Source organism: Chrysoperla carnea, chromosome 2 (assembly GCF_905475395.1).
Source record: "Chrysoperla carnea chromosome 2, inChrCarn1.1, whole genome shotgun sequence".
In the NCBI taxonomy this organism is placed as follows: domain Eukaryota; kingdom Metazoa; phylum Arthropoda; class Insecta; order Neuroptera; family Chrysopidae; genus Chrysoperla; species Chrysoperla carnea.
In genome coordinates this window covers 35,679,357-35,697,211 of record NC_058338.1, presented here as the reverse complement: position 1 = coordinate 35,697,211, position 17,855 = coordinate 35,679,357, and the positions used below count along the sequence as shown (strand labels likewise).

The 17,855-nt window shown below is 28.6% G+C and overlaps 3 protein-coding genes across 3 annotated transcripts; 1 reads left to right on the top strand and 2 right to left on the bottom strand.

Moving 5' to 3' along the window:
• Positions 1-6,541: 6,541 nt before the first annotated feature.
• On the top strand, positions 6,542-11,297 carry LOC123292655 (zinc metalloproteinase nas-15-like). Its single transcript, XM_044873369.1, has 6 exons — positions 6,542-6,596; positions 8,835-8,990; positions 9,053-9,216; positions 9,620-9,761; positions 10,243-10,376; positions 11,112-11,297. Exons 1-6 carry the CDS (start codon positions 6,542-6,544, stop codon positions 11,265-11,267), a joined length of 807 nt encoding a protein of 268 aa, XP_044729304.1. The 3' UTR covers positions 11,268-11,297.
• A 2,413-nt stretch (positions 11,298-13,710) lies between these two features.
• LOC123292654 (non-structural maintenance of chromosomes element 1 homolog) lies at positions 13,711-15,038 on the bottom strand. Its single transcript, XM_044873368.1, has 4 exons — positions 14,852-15,038; positions 14,399-14,561; positions 14,019-14,328; positions 13,711-13,860 (listed from the first exon to the last, which is right to left on the bottom strand). The coding sequence occupies exons 1-4, from the start codon at positions 14,949-14,951 to the stop codon at positions 13,711-13,713; spliced, it is 723 nt and encodes a 240-aa protein (XP_044729303.1). The 5' UTR covers positions 14,952-15,038.
• An 843-nt stretch (positions 15,039-15,881) lies between these two features.
• On the bottom strand, positions 15,882-17,305 carry LOC123292260 (electron transfer flavoprotein subunit beta). The gene is made up of 5 exons (XM_044872836.1): positions 17,131-17,305; positions 16,903-17,061; positions 16,678-16,836; positions 16,263-16,484; positions 15,882-16,198 (listed from the first exon to the last, which is right to left on the bottom strand). The coding sequence occupies exons 1-5, from the start codon at positions 17,179-17,181 to the stop codon at positions 16,022-16,024; spliced, it is 768 nt and encodes a 255-aa protein (XP_044728771.1). The 5' UTR covers positions 17,182-17,305; the 3' UTR covers positions 15,882-16,021.
• Between the last annotated feature and the right edge of the window lie 550 nt (positions 17,306-17,855).

The following is a 17,855-nucleotide window of genomic DNA, read 5'->3' as shown; positions in this document are numbered from 1 at the left end:
TCCTTGATATTATGAAAAATTTGGAGTTAATCCGACATTTTAAAGGATTCAAAATCATGTTCAAAGTTTCCGTTACATACTAACATACTAACATACTAACATACGTATGAAGCTAATAAAAGTAAATATTACATATTTAAATATTACATTATTAAAACATATGACGTTATTAACTACAAATTTTTAATATATTTTCAATTTAATGAACACAGGTGAAAACAAACAATTGACTGAGATAATAGTTGAAATAGCATGTATAGACAGTGTTGATTATTCGATTACATAACACATATACCGATACATGTCACACATATTTAAGTGATATTCCCATTTAATACATACTATACTATTTGCGCATAATTTGCGCTCTCACGAGTAAACAGTGATGTTTACGAAAAAATGTTTCAAACAAAAGTTGTTAATTTTTTTATAAGGAACATTTTGTATTTTAAAACTTTTATTCTATCTCTAACGGATTGAGATAGAACAAGACCCAATTGACCTATGTTGCTCATTTACGAACTCGACCTCACTTTTTACGTCCTAAGTACGCTATAAAAATTTCAGCTTGATATTTCTTTTCGTTTTAGAGTAATCGTGATGACAGACGGGCAGACTGATTAATTAGGTGATTTTATGAACACCTATACCAAAATTTTGTTCATAGTATCAATATTTTTAAGCGTTACATACTTAGGACTAAACTTAGTATACCTTGGTATACTTTATATACATGGTATAAAAGTATTATTAATTACAACAGTTTGAAAAATGCAAATATAATATCAATTATAAAGGTGACTACACACGCAAACTTGAAAAACAATTTTTTTTGTAAGTATGCCAAGTTTGGGAAGAATTTATAATAAAAAATGGAAAAATTTTTATTATATTAAATTAAAAAATTTTTAATTATACGACGGACTTCAAAACAAGGCATCCTATGTAGCAATTTTCCATTACGTGTTGTAAGATTTTTTTTTGATTCCACCAAAGAAATTTGGGTTATATTTACTAAGGCTGTAAGATGGTGCCTGTAAAAAAGATGATTGGCTGTAAGAAAGAACCCTCTCTTTGCGAGTTGAACTCGCACTTGACCAGTTATTTTTGCCGATTTTTACATTACTATATGACTGACTAAGCTCTATATATTATAAATGCGAAAGTAAGCATGTTTGTTTCTTTGTTTGTTTGCTACGCTTTCACGCTAAAACTAGCGTATGGTTTTTAATGAAACTGTACAGCAATATAGCTGATATATCAGAATAACACATAAGATATAATTTATAAAGATATATTAATAAAAAAATAAAAAAAAATTTTTAAATTAATTCAATTGGACATTACCATAAATTACAAATTTCTGTAAAAGTAGTCATTTGACATTACCATAAATTACAGATTTCTGTATAAATAGTCAATATAAAATATTTTACGGCCATCTTTTCTGATGTACTCAATGAATAATTACTAAAATAAATAAAATAAACATTTAAAAAAATAGAAAACCATACATATATTTTACCTATGTAAAACAATCCTTACCATTATCTCCAGTGTTTTAGAAAGGGGATAAACGAAAGCAATCTTTACTTCTAAACCCAGCGAAGTGGGTGAGTATCACTCTAGTTTTAATATATTTTATTGCTTTTTATTTTATATTAACAGTTTTTCAAATAAATTATATTTTATCGAAATTATTCAAATATAAATTATAATAAATATACTTATATCATGTTCTATGTTGTAATTTCCATTAAACTGGAAAATTAATAAAGTTTTTTCTAATAATTATAAACTTTAAATTGAATATTTGATCGTCTTACGTACAAATGTGGCGATAACTTATGCAAATTAATGTGCCTTTTCATTTTCATTTTATCTATTTCTGTTTTTTTGGTTCCAAACCACTTAGTCATAACTCACCTAAAACTACGAACTAAATAACAGAGCAATTTTGAATGTATTTAGTAATTTTTTTTTGACCATCTAGATCTACAAGAATTGTGTTTAAAGAAAAACAAATTTTTGAAAAGTAAATCCTATTTGTTTTAATATTAAATAAATAAAGAATAAATCCTATCTAGTTGAAAACATTTTTAGATATTGAACAAGATGATCTAAATATCTAATTCAATTTATATATTGTTTAGTCTTTACAACTCGCGGTTTGAGTGAACTTATTGAAGTTTGAGTATAACGTAACGGTTCGTTAGGACTTGACACAGCGTGAATTGCCATCGGGTTTGGTTAAAATTAATTTAAAATTAATATATTCAAAATATCGAGTTTCGTATTTCCATATGAAATAATCGAATTAATTAATAAAAATTATTGTAGCTGAATAGACCAAAAATAAATTTTACACATTTTCTCATGCGTTCGTAATATAAAATAATAAATTTTCATAATTTGTTTCAAAAAATGAGAAAGCGGATTAATTCTAGGCAAGAATTAAAAAAAAAGAAAGATAGGTGGGACACCCGTCAGGAACTGTGATCCTATCGTATCTTCGTATATGATAAATGTAGCGCTTACTTTTTTACTCAGATTGGCTTTGCTTTTTTGCTGGTTTGAATGATTGATTATGCACATGTTCAATTATGTAAGTGTACATATGTACATCAGTACAAAAGCAATAGCTCCATTTCCTTCGGAAAATTCACTAAAAGGTGTTATTATAGGTGTGTCCTATATTGTAGCACTGAATCAATGATATTTTTCATGTAAATGATATATCACTCTGTTTAAAATGTGCATATAATGTACGTATAGTTTGTTACCACTAAGCCCACCTTCACCCTCAGTAGTACATACTTTAAGTATTATTATTCGTTCGAATGTCAAACATAGTATAAAATGTCACAAACATATACTTAGGATTCAAGTCAGTCAAAAACAATTTTCTACTACGTTGAATTTTAACTTTTTACTTCGTCATATTATGATATGCATGTATATTATATACTAAATTAGGCCAGACAATTTTTTTCATAATATGTTCCTTAACTACGTACTCAATGCAAAGAATGTTATTATTTACAGAAAAAAATAATAGATCGTATTTAAAAAACCATTTAAAATGAGACATTACCGTAATATGTGTGTTTTATCGATTACTAGTACTTACCTGCCTGCTTTTCTGAGCAATTTCAGCTTTAACGACTATCGTGTTGTAGCCTTTCCTTTACCATGCCCTCACTGATTTCCCTTTCACAGCACTCACAATATACACAATGCCAACCTTAAAGACAAACCTACAATATGCGATTCTTCAATCCGCTTGCCTACACTTAACTCGCCCCCCTAAACGATCTCTCACAAAAATAAGACGGTTTGCGGTACAGAGCACACTGCGCTCCGCAATTTAATATAGCCATTAGTTTAGAATATATAAGTGTAATGTAAAGTGTTTATCGTTATACCTTCGGCAACCATTATTGTAGCTAGATAAATTATAATCTATGTCCTATTCTGATGTGTAAGCTATAATAATATGAAGCTTCATCAAAATCCGAACAGTAGTTTAAAACTGTAAAAATAAACGTAAAAAAGTTATATTCTCTTTTATCACATTCATGAGAGAAGCTTTTGTAGTAATTTTCTTGGAATATGAAAATGAATTACCAATAGGATAGGCGAATTAAGGAGAGTTCCGGGTAGTATAACTGTCGAATCTACCTGAATATGAAAGAAATAATCAAACGATCACTTTATTTACTGAAATCTGGAAGATTTATGTTGATATCGGGAGTCAAGAGATTAAACATGATTTCTGAAGTTCCCCGATCAAATTGCAAAGATGACAACCCCAATTACTAATGAAAATCAATATTAAAACAAGATCAAAACTCAGATCGATATACAAATCAATAAAATTCCGAATAAACAAATTATCATATTCATTAATAACTTATAAATGAATTCTTAAACGAAAACTTCTTTGATGTCAATCAGGCCCATATACTTCAAAAGAAATCGTTTAGTTAATTATTATTGTTTTAAATTTTGGACATTTTCTATTCAAGTCTAAATTTTCAAAGACATTTTGTTGGATGTTCTATAGTACCTACAAAATTTGTATTTGTTTCCTAAAATCTCAAATTTAGAAAACGAAAAAACCAAAGGACTCTTTGTGATAGAATTTAATTCAACTCCCTTTCTGTTGCCTAAGACTTGTACTCTCTTATTCCTTGTTAAGGCTTTGACCACCAAGAAATAATTATTATTACTAGTCACTGTGGTGACTAACAAATGTTCATAAACCCATCGAATTATTCCATTTCTGTTCCTTTTTATACTTAATTCAAACGAAAAGAAATTGCCAAATAAAACTTTAATATTATTTATATCTAAAAAACTAAAGTAAATGCTTAATACTATCTTGTACATAATCTAGAAATAGGCAATACAGATAGACAATACACAATTGTATTTTGTGTAAAATAGGACAATTAACAATATTAATATCTATAGACAGTATAAATATTGAAATATAAGCAGGATCTTTAAACAGTTAAGTCAGTTAGCCATACAGCCATTGTTTTCAATTAAGTTGCCTAGACTATATAATATTATACATGCATAATATGAAGAGATATATATGATAACATAAGGTACATAACATACAAACACATGTTCATACTTCACCCCTATTCACAAAAAAAGTTTTTCTTTGGCTTATGGAGTTTATGTCTAAAAAGTAAAGCTATCATCTGTGGATGATGATAAGAAATAAATTTTGTTTGTTTGTTAGTTTCACAAGTTAAAAATAGAGAAAATACAATGAAGAGATTATGACTGGGCATTTCTGAAATGGATTAGAGACAAAGTGTTCATCGTGAAACACATATTATTCACAAAAGAATATGTTACCCTTGACAACTTTTCCCGAAAGCATTTTTCTGTAGAAAAAACGTTTTCAATAAAAATTGTTAGTTTTTTATGGGGATCAATTCTCTATCTTAAAGTGATATTCTATCTGTTACCATTCAGGGTCTAATTTGACTATTAAAACAACCCGAAGAAATAGGTTCAATTTGATGTCACGATGTCCCCCATCAAATTCTGCAACTTTTATTCAAATTCAGTGTGTAGGTGTCAAATTCAGTGTGTAGGTGTTTCTTCTCGAAAGCATAACCAAACGCAGACTGATTAACTTATTATTCAGGACGTAACAGAAACAAACAATTTTGGACCATTCAAATTTAATTTTTTGTTTTTTAATAAAAATGGTGGCATCGTTGCTGTGCAGTATTTCTCCATATCATTTGTCTAAAAGTTTTTCGTTTTTTTAATCCCCGAATCAAAGAAAGAGTGTTATAAGTTTGACCACTTTGTATGTGTGTCTGCCTGCCTATCTGTGGCATCGTAGCGCCTAAACGGATGAACTGACATGACGTTGATTTTTTGTTTCGATTGAAAGATAATTTAGTGGAGAATGTTCTTAGCTATGTTTCAAAAGCGAGTTTAGGATTCCGTACCCGGAACATTTAAAAACTATAACAAAATGACTCTATTTTCTTTCAGAAGATTCACTAAATGTTATTAAGGCAATTAGGAATGTGGAAATTTTAGAAGTATAACCGGTTAAATCATAATTATTCGCTTCGTGAATTATAATAACTAAATTCACGCCTATTGTTAATTGATTTTTCCTATTTTAAAGGGAAAATTTGTACTTTTTACTTTTTTTATTGCACAAAAAACATTAGTTCATAACATACACGTATTAAAATTAAAAATTAAAGCATGTGAACATACTCAGTTTGCGGAATTGATTAAATTGTTAATGAATAAAAAGATTATAAACAATTGTCGAAAAATGCATTATCAAAAAAACGTGACATACATAATAAAAATAAATTGTGGTGGTTTTAGCCTTTAAAAATCGAACCAATAATTTCCTGATTAGGTAAACTATTGTATTCATTGAAAAACTATAGTAAAATTTATTGTATACAACTTTGTATATGACAAATACTTCCATTTTACTAGTTCCGTAATGTTTGTTGTTTGTTTCAGGATCAGGCTTCTTTGAACGGATAGTTTCTGTATTTCGGAGAAATTTCTCCAGTCGACAGATCAAAAAATTTGCTGAATATAATTAAGACCCAAAAATAAAAATTTAGCTCATTTGACGATTAGATGAGTATTTTTCGTAATCCGCTCCAAAATATATCAAAAACTACACATCCAGTCGTTAAATGAACCCGAATTTTGCTCTTTTTAGATCAAAATTACCCTACACACCAAGTTTTATTAAGCTCCGCAACACATTTTTTGTGATTCTCTCTATTCTTTAAAAGGACTTCACTGCTTAAAACAGATTGAGAAACATCGGGAAAATTTCTTTGATTGGGATAAATGTCACTTTCTAGAGCAGATTGTTAATCATTTTTATTTCTATTTGCAGGATGAAAACAATAAATGTCTCAATGAAAGTTAATACTCAATCGATTGTCCATACCCAGTATTCATACCCTACAAAATTTTTTGTATATATAGCAGGTTAAATTTTATAGCACATTATTTTCTAATAATGGTGGATATAAACATTGTTAAACTTATTTTTTTTCATATTTGTATATTAGAAGGTATTTATATGAACTTAATTAAAAGCACTTAATATTTTTTTAGTATTTTATTTATATTCAGAGTATTTACACGAATAGCACTGTTGCATGTCTTGTTTTTATTTATATTTAAACAAGTGAAAACAAAAATTGACTGAGTTAATTGTTGAAATACCATGTATAGGCAGTGTTGATTACTCTTTCACATTACACATACATACATATACCACTAGTTCGATTTACATCTAGGCATATAAATATCGCGAGTATGACAAAGTACATGCGTTAAGCAATGCATCTAAGTAAGAGATATTATAGATATTATATGAAATTGCAAAAAAGATTTGTATCGTGGCTTCGATGTCTTTTCAGCTATACAACAGTTCTTCTGTTGTGTGCCTGCATAGAGTGGGAGAGAACACATAATGTATATAATGCTCACTTAGATGCATTATATAAAAATTTCAGCTTGATATGTTTTTTCGTTTTTTAGTTATCGTGATGACAGATGGACAGACGACAGACAGACAGACCGAAAATGGACTAATTTAATGATTTTATGAACACCTATACCTAAATTTTGTTCATAGCATCAATATTTTTAAGCGTTACAAACTTGGGACAAAACTTAGTATACCTTGGTATATTTCATATACATAAACTAAAGTACATAAACAAAAAATCAAAAAAATTTATGGTTTCTGATTTGAATGAAACTTAGTATATAAGGTAATTTTGACCCAAAAAATTCAAAAATCGTATTCATTTGTTGGTTAAAAGCATAGTTTTAGAAATATCACCCATTTTCTCATATTTTGGCTCGATATCTCCGAAACTTAAAAAAATTTCAAAAAATCGAAAAAAATTTATTATTTCTGATTTGAATGAAACGTAGTATATAAGGTAATTTTGACCCAAAAAATTCAAAAATCGTATTCATTTGATGATTGGAAGCATAGTTTTTGAAATATCACCCATTATCCCATATTTTGGCTCGATATCTCCGAAACTAGTTTCCTAATCGTTATATAAATACGATTTTTGTAAATAATGGGTCAAAATTACCCTATAAACAGAGTTTTATCGAAATCGGAGCCAACATTTTTTTTTTTCGATTTTTTCGATTTTTGTAAAGGGGTACCCCTTAAAAAAATTCCAAAAAATCGAAAAAAATTTATGGTTTCTGATTTGGATAAAACTTCGTATATAAGGTAACTTTGACCCAAAAAATTCAAAAATCGTATTCATTTGATGATTGGAAGCATAGTTTTTGAAATATCATCCATTATCCCATATTTTGGCTCGATATCTCCGAAACTAGTTTCCTAATCGTTATATAAATACGATTTATGTAAATAATGGGTCAAAATTACCCTATAAACAGAGTTTTATCGAAATCGGAGCCAACATTTTTTTTTTCGATTTTTTCGATTTTTGTAAAGGGGTACCCCTTAAAAAAATTCCAAAAAATCGAAAAAAATTTATGGTTTCTGATTTGGATAAAACTTCGTATATAAGGTAACTTTGACCCAAAAAATTCAAAAATCGTATTCATTTGATGATTGGAAGCATAGTTTTTGAAATATCATCCATTATCCCATATTTTGGCTCGATATCTCCGAAACTAGTTTCCTAATCGTTATATAAATACGATTTTTGTAAATTATAGGTCAAAATTACCTTATAAACAGAGTTTTATTGAAATCGGAGCCAACATTTTTTTTTCGATTTTTTCGATTTTTGTAAAGGGGTGCCCCTTAAAAAAATTTCAAAAAATCGAAAAAACCAACACTTGTAATTTTGGAATAATTAATAATTTTGAATAGAATACGCAAAGTTAATTTTTGATAAGGAACATTTTTTACATTTAAACTTTTTTTCTATCTCTATCGGTTTACAATATGGGTCCTACGGACCCAAGACCCAATTGACCTATGATGCTCATTTACGAACTTGACCTCACTTTTTACGTCCTGAGTACGCTGTAAAAATTTCAGCTTGATATCTTTTTCGTTTTTGAGTTATCGTGTCCACACACGGACGGACGGGCGGACGGACAGCCGGAAATGGACTAATTAGGTGATTTTATGAACACCTATGACAAAATTTTTTTCCTAGCATCATTATTTTTAAGCGTTACAAACTTGGGACTAAACTTAATATACTATGTATATTTCATATATACATGGTATAAAAATAACTTACGTTTTCATTTAATTATATTTAAAAAAAAATAACTTACGTTTCCATTTAAAAAAGGTCTTACACAATATGATGAAAATTTTTGGGAACAAAGCGGAAAATTTGAAGGCGATATTGATATTGATATGGTAGACGTACGAAATGGTTTAAAAGACACAAAACACAGATGGCCAAATGGAATTGTGCCGTATGAAATTGAAAAAGATGATTTTTGTATGTTATATTAAAATTTATATAAAAAACGTAAGAAATAATAATTTTATATTTTTGTCTAGCCGATGAAGAAATTGACGAAATCAAAAATGTGATTAAATATTATCATAATGAAACTTGTATTCAATTTAAAAAACGTGACGATACAGACGATGCATGGCTTACATTTCGAGGTGATAATGAAGGATGTTATTCTTCTGTTGGAAGAAAAGGTGATGGAGGACAAGTAAGTTAACAATTAAGTGATTCACTAACCTTCGAAAAATCGTCAAAAACTCGATTTTCAATGGTTATTTTACAAAAATTGTCCGGCAAACACGAATAGAAATTCACAAGCGGTTGTCTGACAACTTTTTTCGACCTTTTAAAATTCGTGTGTGCGAAAACACCCGTGCGATTCGGATGGCATTAAAAATATAACCTAAAGTTTGAAGTTTCAGGAAACCATTTTATTCAGTTTCCACTCACCAAAATTTTTTAGCACAAACCCTTCCCCACATTTCCGATCTTGTCAGTCAATTCGGGGTATTGTGACCCGATTCAAGACCCCAAATGACAGGACCTATTCGTTTTCTCATTCGATTTCTTTGATGAAGTACCTATTTTGTATTTTACTTTTATATTTTTAGACAATCAACTTGAAACCTCCAAAATGTGTGAGAAAAGGGATTATTACACATGAAATGTTACATGCTTTAGGATTTTTCCATCAACAAAGTTCAACGGAGAGAGATGATTATGTAACAATTCTTTGGGACAATATAGAAGATGGTATAGTTTTATTCAATTCTTTTTCATTTTATTATAAAATAATAGACGATTTTTACTATTAGCACACATAACGTACGAATCTTTTTCTTAAAGAACCCCATACATTTAATATTGGTTTTGACTTCTAATTAAATTTTTCTTGAAACTCTAGTTCATGGCGATATTGTCATCCTGATCAACAATCCAAATAGTTTAACCCTCTAAAGCCATTCGTTTCAAAATTGCAACCTTTAAAATAACCAAAAATAGAAAAAATCGTCTATGCAATATAATTATTAAAAGATAATTTTTGAAAACAATTTTTTGAACTCTGCAAACATTGTGTCTCCCTATACCTATACAGCTTTATAATATCAATATATCGCTAAATTCGGATATCGATAAATTTTTCTTTCTATACTGGATTTCGTTAAATTCTGTTCTCATCAGAAAAAATATAAATATCAATTAAATTTTTAATTTATTTAAAATATATTTTTAGGTAAAGAACATAATTTTTTAAAGTACAACGCATCTACTGTAACAAATTTTGGCTATGAATATGACTATCAAAGTGTGATGCATTATAGTGGAAAAGCTTTTTCAAAAAATGGAGAAAATACAATTGTCGCTAAGGTAAAAGTTATATTCGGAATCGTTCCGTATCTCTAGGCCCCTCTTTCCTTATGTGTCTTTCATTCTACCTCTAAACAACTAAATGTGACCATATGAAATCATTTAAAATATTTAATAAATTTTTCGCCTATCCATCGTTTAGTACCTTTTAGGCACTTAAGCATCAGGATAGAGAAAAAGTACCAGTGCTGGATTTAGGCTTATACACGTGACAATGTTAAGGGTGGCAAAATTTTCGGAAAGTCAAAATTTCAAAGGCGAGGTAATTCAAAGGCAATCCGAATTTTTTCAATAAAATAAATTGAATAATCTAATGATTGAATTTACTTTTTAATTTGCCGCAATGTTAATTTTTCAATAGATCAATAGGCTCTTATCAATATTAATTTTGATCGATAAATACTAAAAATAGTCAAAAAAAACTCTCCCTCACAAATCATAAAGGGCGGGGCATATCAAACCGTGCCGAGGGCGGCATCAAACCTAAATCCGCCACTGAGAGATATGTTACTACATGGAAACCACTGATCTCTATATAACAAGTTATCGATGATGGAAACTCTATCTTCTGGTGGCAAAAAAATTTTCTTCATGTAACAGGTTATGGATTCGATTCTCATCCAGTTTTTTTATTTCCTAATAACAGAGGTTGATGTCAGTAATGATTTAGACGTTTCTAGGTAAAATTTATCGCTTGTGCTTTATCCTTGAACATAATTTTTGGATTAATTATAGAATGAAAATACAACTCTTGGGCAACGGAAAGGCTTCAGTGAATTAGACCTAACAAAATTAAAAGCGATGTACAGCGATGAATGTAAAAAACGTCAGAAAGATGCATCATTGGTCGAAGATATTAATTCGTTGTGGACAATGATAACAAAACACTAATTTTCTTTAATTATCGAAATAAACATTGAATATGGCAAATTTGTTTTAAAATATTGATTTTATTTTTTCATATTTTTTTTATCTTTTCCTAATACCTATACATACTGTTAGCTTCAAGATGACTTAGTCACCGTTGTTTGGCAGGTCCATTAAAAAAAATTTATGCTGTAGGTACAGCAATTTTAATTATCCTTGTTACTTATCCTCAGCTTCTTCTTTTTTATTCTTCTTTTTACTCTTTAAAACATCAAGTTTTATTTTCAAATTTTAATTGCAATTTAGGTACGGAATTAAAATTATCAATATTGATAATTTTAATTGCAAGTTTTAATTAAAATTATCAATATTGATGATTTTAATTCCGTACCCAAATTGCAATATAAATTTAAAAAAAAAAAAAAAAAAAACTTGAGATGTAAACAGCTGAGGCGAAGTCGAGGCTTTAGGCTTTTTTATTACTCACGCCAGGGCATCCAACATTCTGGCCGTGGAAAGCTGGCAAGAAATGGGTTGTATACTATTTTTCTGAATCGCCGTTTAAATAACGATTAAAGTTTGTATAATAAACTCTATACAAAGTATTTTACACAAACAAAAAAATATCACGTTTGCATAGTAACAAGGCTACTTGAATTGTAAAATTACAATGGTATGGGAGCTAGTGATACAAATTTTTGCACAATTTGACCAAGATTAAGAACACATTATTTCGTTTGTATTGGCCCAATACATGAGTAAGCTATTGGTCTTTCAAGCCGTATACGTTTCATATGGCCCAAAACGTCGCAAAAAAAACCTTTATTGTACAATTTGACCAAAGACGAAACCTAGTTTTAACGTATAATTAAAGTTAAAGAAATGAGAAAATGAAAGTCTTCCAGTCGAAAAATGTTGTAAAATGTGTCTTCCCAGACATTGCAAAAATAATTTAAAATGTAAAAATTGAATAAGATTGGCCGATTACAAAAATAAATGCCGTATACCTTCTACAAGACCGACTTTGAAGACCATTAGCTTACTCATGTATTGGGTCATTACTATCGGTAGGTAAAATTTGTTTTTAGCCATGGTCAAATAATGACTTAAGTTATACTAAATCATTATAGTTATATATATTAGTTATACTAAATCATTTCGAAAAATTCAAAAAAGATTCAGAGCAAAATTTATTTTTATTTTCATGAGACACAGATAGGTAATGTTTGAAATTTTTTTTAAACCGAATGAATTCAGAAATCGAGAACAAACTAATAATTTGAAAAATGTACACCTACTATCGAATGCAATATACATTCAAAAAAATATTATGTTCTGTGCTCGCTATAAACCAAATCAGTGTTATGAATGTAAAATCATAAACAATTTAAATTGATCAATTTATTGTCTATGGCTGGCTATATTATATGCTATAGCTATAAATATTCAATTCCAATGTGAGTTTTAAAAGTATATACCTATGTATTATAATGTACCTCATGTAAAATAAAAGCACCATTGAATCAAAAATAAAAACTACTATCGTTGCAATTTATTTTCATTGCAGTGAATGAAGAATGTTTTTCCCAAGTAACTAGGACAGTATTTTTTCTATGTCAAACAGAATGGTATATTGCATGCTTTAATAATATTGTCATTATTAAAATTTAACATCCATAGTGGAATGTATTTTTCTATTACTTCCCTTTCGATAGGTAAATATGTATATTTTGCAATATTAAGTTTGGGCTCTAATTATTATTGATAACTGGGAGTTGAAATTCGCCAACTATTAATAATAATTCGTACTAATTAATATCAGAAGAAGACCCTAATTCAGTAGTTACAATTTTGACTACCAGGCGGCAATACTTATACTTACCATTTTTTAAGACCAATAAAAATATTCAAATCAAATAAATCCCGCCAACTGGCGATAAAAATTTGTACTATTAAACAGGAAGTGCGCCGCTTTTTCAGTAGTTCCAATTTAAACTACCTGATTACTTACCATTTATAAATAGAAAATTAATTTAAACCAGGGAAACAATTATTTTTGATTATTTCAATGCAATAATTAATAATTTCAGAAATTTTATCAAATTTCTATAAATTTTCGATAGATGGCGGTGAGAATTGTACAATTTCCTTCAAACAATTTTATTTTTTGTGATCAATAAATTGCGCTGTTTTTCAATTTCGTTTGAGTTTAAAAGATAAATAAATATAATGTAAAGAAGAGTTAATAAAAAACTTGAATAAATCAATTGTTAATTACTCGAATAATTATTAAAGATAATTTGAAATAAACAAATAATCCATGAACATTTTTTCTTGAATTAATTCTCTCAGTTTCAAAGGTCACTGTGTAAATGAAGGACAACCAATGCTCATTTTTAGGTAACATCAGATTTTATTCAAAATTAACTTACATAACTTAATAAAAAATTAAAGAAATAGTATAAATTTATTCAGTTCGTTGAATTTTATCAGGCTGTTCGTTCTCTGCATTATTGTTAATGTATGTTTGACAATTTGGACATTTTTTTCGCTTCGAAATGTACTTTTTCAAACAATGTTTATGAAATGTAACTTGACATGACATACATTTGTCACCCTAAAATAAACACAAATAGCATTAATATAAATTTTAAGACCGCTCTAAATGATATAGGAAACTTTAACTTAGACAATCGTGATTTAAGTATGAATCTGAAAATAAGCATGATGCACAAAGTCTGTCCAAAACATAAATAATTAAAAAATTATTCTTACATTAAACAAAAATTCTTTACACAAGGTACATTCATTTAAGATATCTGGAAACTCTTCTCGCAGATATGGTTCGCATTCATATATAAAACGTAAACCAAATGAGATACAATCATCTAATTCGATAAAATATGTTTTCCAAATTAAGTCTTGAATAAAATCGATCGCCACATTTTGAGAATAATTCCCATGCACTCTATTCGCAATATTTAAATAAACATGTTCAGGAAGTCGTTTTTCTGGATTATGCATGATAGCTTCAATCAATAATTTTAAATATTCTAAATCCTTTTCTTTGAATTCTTTTTGCATTCTTAAAATGAATAACAAAATTATATATAACTTACTTAATGCATATAGATAAATTTATATTTAATGCAAACCTGCTTAATTCATTTGATATTGTATTGATGAAAATGAAATATTTATTGCCAGTTATTTCACAAATACCTGTACGAATTTCTTGATGAAATGGAGTTATTACTTCATTAATTTTTGTTATAACTTCATTCAAATTTGTGAGATTATCACCTTCAGGTACATCTTCTACAAATAAAAGAAAATGATAAATTTTATAATTAATGTAAGGCTAATGTCGGCTGAGGCTATTCGTACACAAGCGGGTTTGTAGCGTGAATAGAATATTTTCGTTTTCGGTAATAGTGCCCCAACGAACTCCTCAAACTCAAACCAACCAAACCAAAGTCGACAAACTCAAACCAATAGACTAGTAATGATGATAACCAGTTTTCATAATATAATTTATCTTAGAAAATATTTACGCTGAGGACACGATTGTGTACGAATAGCCTTACCGTTAATATAAAAATATTTACCATCGAAGCACGACAAATATACATTCAAAACTTCCTCAATTGTTGCCGAGCCGGCCGTCATTAAGTATTGTAATATTTTGCGATGTGTGTCCAAATACATTTTATGATTTTTACGGACTTCTTTATCAAAAATATGAATTACTATTTACTTTTAGGTCTGTCTTCTCAATACTTTCAATCTTTCATACTTTTTAAAAATGACAACATTAAAACTGCCAACTGTAAATAATAATTCTTACTTCCAGTGCAACCACCTTTAACAAATGTCAATGTTAATGCTATAGACGTATATTAAGTATAGACTGAAAAAATTTTATTTTCTAATCTTACATAATGGACAGGAAACTTAACATTTAGTTATAACTCTAAAGCGTTATTAACGAACAACAGAATCCGTTATCCAATTTCAATGGGTGCTCTAAAACTTTCGCACATACAAAAAATAGTACAACTCATTTTTAAATTGTTTTTCCTGAATAACTTTGAAACATGAAACGGACTATGCGATTTAGAGCATAGGTACCTATATGTAATACTCCGATATGGACAATACTTATAAGTGGAAGCCGTTCCGACACAATGAAACATATAGTATCTCGTGCTCATTATTATAATAGTGTCTCAGAGGAGAGAAAATAAATACAGTCGGCACTGTAACATAAGGACATTCTTTCCGGCAGCAGCGGTCCACATAGTGAATTAAATAAATGCTTTTGGGCATGCACTCACTTCACACTTTATCAGACAAAAAACGTCAAAATTATAATTAATACTAATTGGTAAAACTCGGTTACTCGCATGGTTTACTCGAAATTCGTATTGTTACTTGTTGAAACGATTAGTTACGGCTTGGTTGAAATCAAATTTGTTTAATATTTTCAGAAATATAGATAATAAAGTTCGAAAGATGTTACATACAATGTAAGTAATAAGTTAAATCATTTTGCAAAACTCTGCGTGCGTAGTCACAGGCCCTATATAATTCCTTAACGTATATGGCTTTTTACTCAAAAAACAAAAACATTCATTGTAAAAAATATATTAATATAAATTTATTTTACTTTTTTTACAATATTTCAATTCGAATGATGAAAATGATGTTATAAAATCCCTAATTATATATAATATAATATAATGTACAAAGTTTTTTAATATAAAAACAGATTTCTTTTACTTCTTAACGAAACCTTTTTCTTTTAATACATTAACAAGAGCATCAACATCAGGTACGGTGCCTCCCCCTTGACGTACTGGAGGTTCTACCACTTCAACAATATCAATTCTTGGACTAATATCAACACCTAAGTCTTTAGCTGTTACTTTCTTTAATGGTTTCTTTTTAGCTTTCTATAAAATTCAAATTAATCAAATCATTGTTACATTTTAAAAGCATAATTTAAAAAAATCTTACCATAATATTTGGCAACGTAGCATATCGAGGCTCGTTTAAACGTAAATCAGCGCTAACTACACAAGGTAATTTGCATAGAATAGTTTCTAATCCTCCATCAATTTCACGAACAATTTTTAACGCGTCTCCCTCTTTTTCTATTTTAGAAGCAAATGTACCTTGAGACCAGTCTAATACTGCTGCAGTCATTTGTGCAGTTTGGTTTGCATCATCATCGATAGCCTTAAAGAATTAAAATAAACACTTAAATTTTAAAATAATAGCGCTTTTGGTTAAAATTAATCGTAATTTCTTGTAAAATTCGAAAATTGTAATTGTACGGTAAGATGGATCGAACTATCTTCAAAAAATTTTATCCTTTCACCTTATTACTGGAACTTTACAAAAAATTATATTATATTGGTAGTGTTATTACCTGTTTTCCTAAAATTAAAATATCTGCCTTTTCATCTTGTGCAAGTTTCGCTAAAATTTTTGACACATGGAAAGGTTGTAATGTCTCATATTCTTTTCCTGCTATTTCTACATGAATTGCTTTATCAGCACCCATGGCTAATGCTGTGCGTAAAGTTTCCTATGCAATTTAAAAAAATTAATTAAAACAAATGAAATACGACACGTTAAGTTGATTAATACGTACTTGAGACTGTGCTGGACCACATGATACTGCAATTATTTCAGATGCTAACTTTTTTTCTTTCATGCGAACAGCTTCTTCCACAGCAATTTCATCAAAAGGATTCATCGAATGTTTCACCCCATCGGTAACAACCCCAGATTTATCGGGCTTAACTCTTATCTATAATTATTTAATACACTTACAAAACCAGACATTTTTCGTTAGTATTTTGTTTTCTGTTTAACAAACCTTAACTGCATAATCAATTACTCTTTTAACTGCGACTAATACTCGTGCCATTATTTACAATAAAATATAAATTTAAGAAGTTGACAAATTAAAAGAATAACCAAATTTTGTACTATTGAACTTTGATCCACTCTAGAATTGATCAGAGAAATTTGTTTGTTATATGAAATATGCTACCAGCTGATATTAGTTGATATGTAAAAGTACAAAGTCTAAACTCTCAGATATTTTCTCAAAAACTCAAAAAGGGTGTGCTTAAAACTCAAAAATTTAAGTTTGAATTGATATATTTACAACAAAATCAAATTAATCAATTTTACATCATCCCAAATATAAAATTAAAGATTATAATATTATAATATTTATATGAAATAAAAAAAAAATATGACGTGGAGATATGAGAAAAGAGCGCCATATTTAATATTCAATTCACTATTACTTATTTTAAATTCTTATTATTATTTAAAGTTACTTAAAAATTTAGTGAATTGCAAAAACTGGCTTCTAATCAAACAAACAATAATAAATTTTGATGAATCGACTAATAAAACTATTTAACTACCTGTTAATAACTCACAGTATTATTTTATGAAATCTTCCATCTAGTTTCGTAATCGAATATGAAATGTTATTTTACATAAAATTGAAATTGTTGTAAATTGTAATTCATTAAAATTTTAAGTGTTAAAAATAACAGACAACTGCGCGCAATGACCTTCTAAACT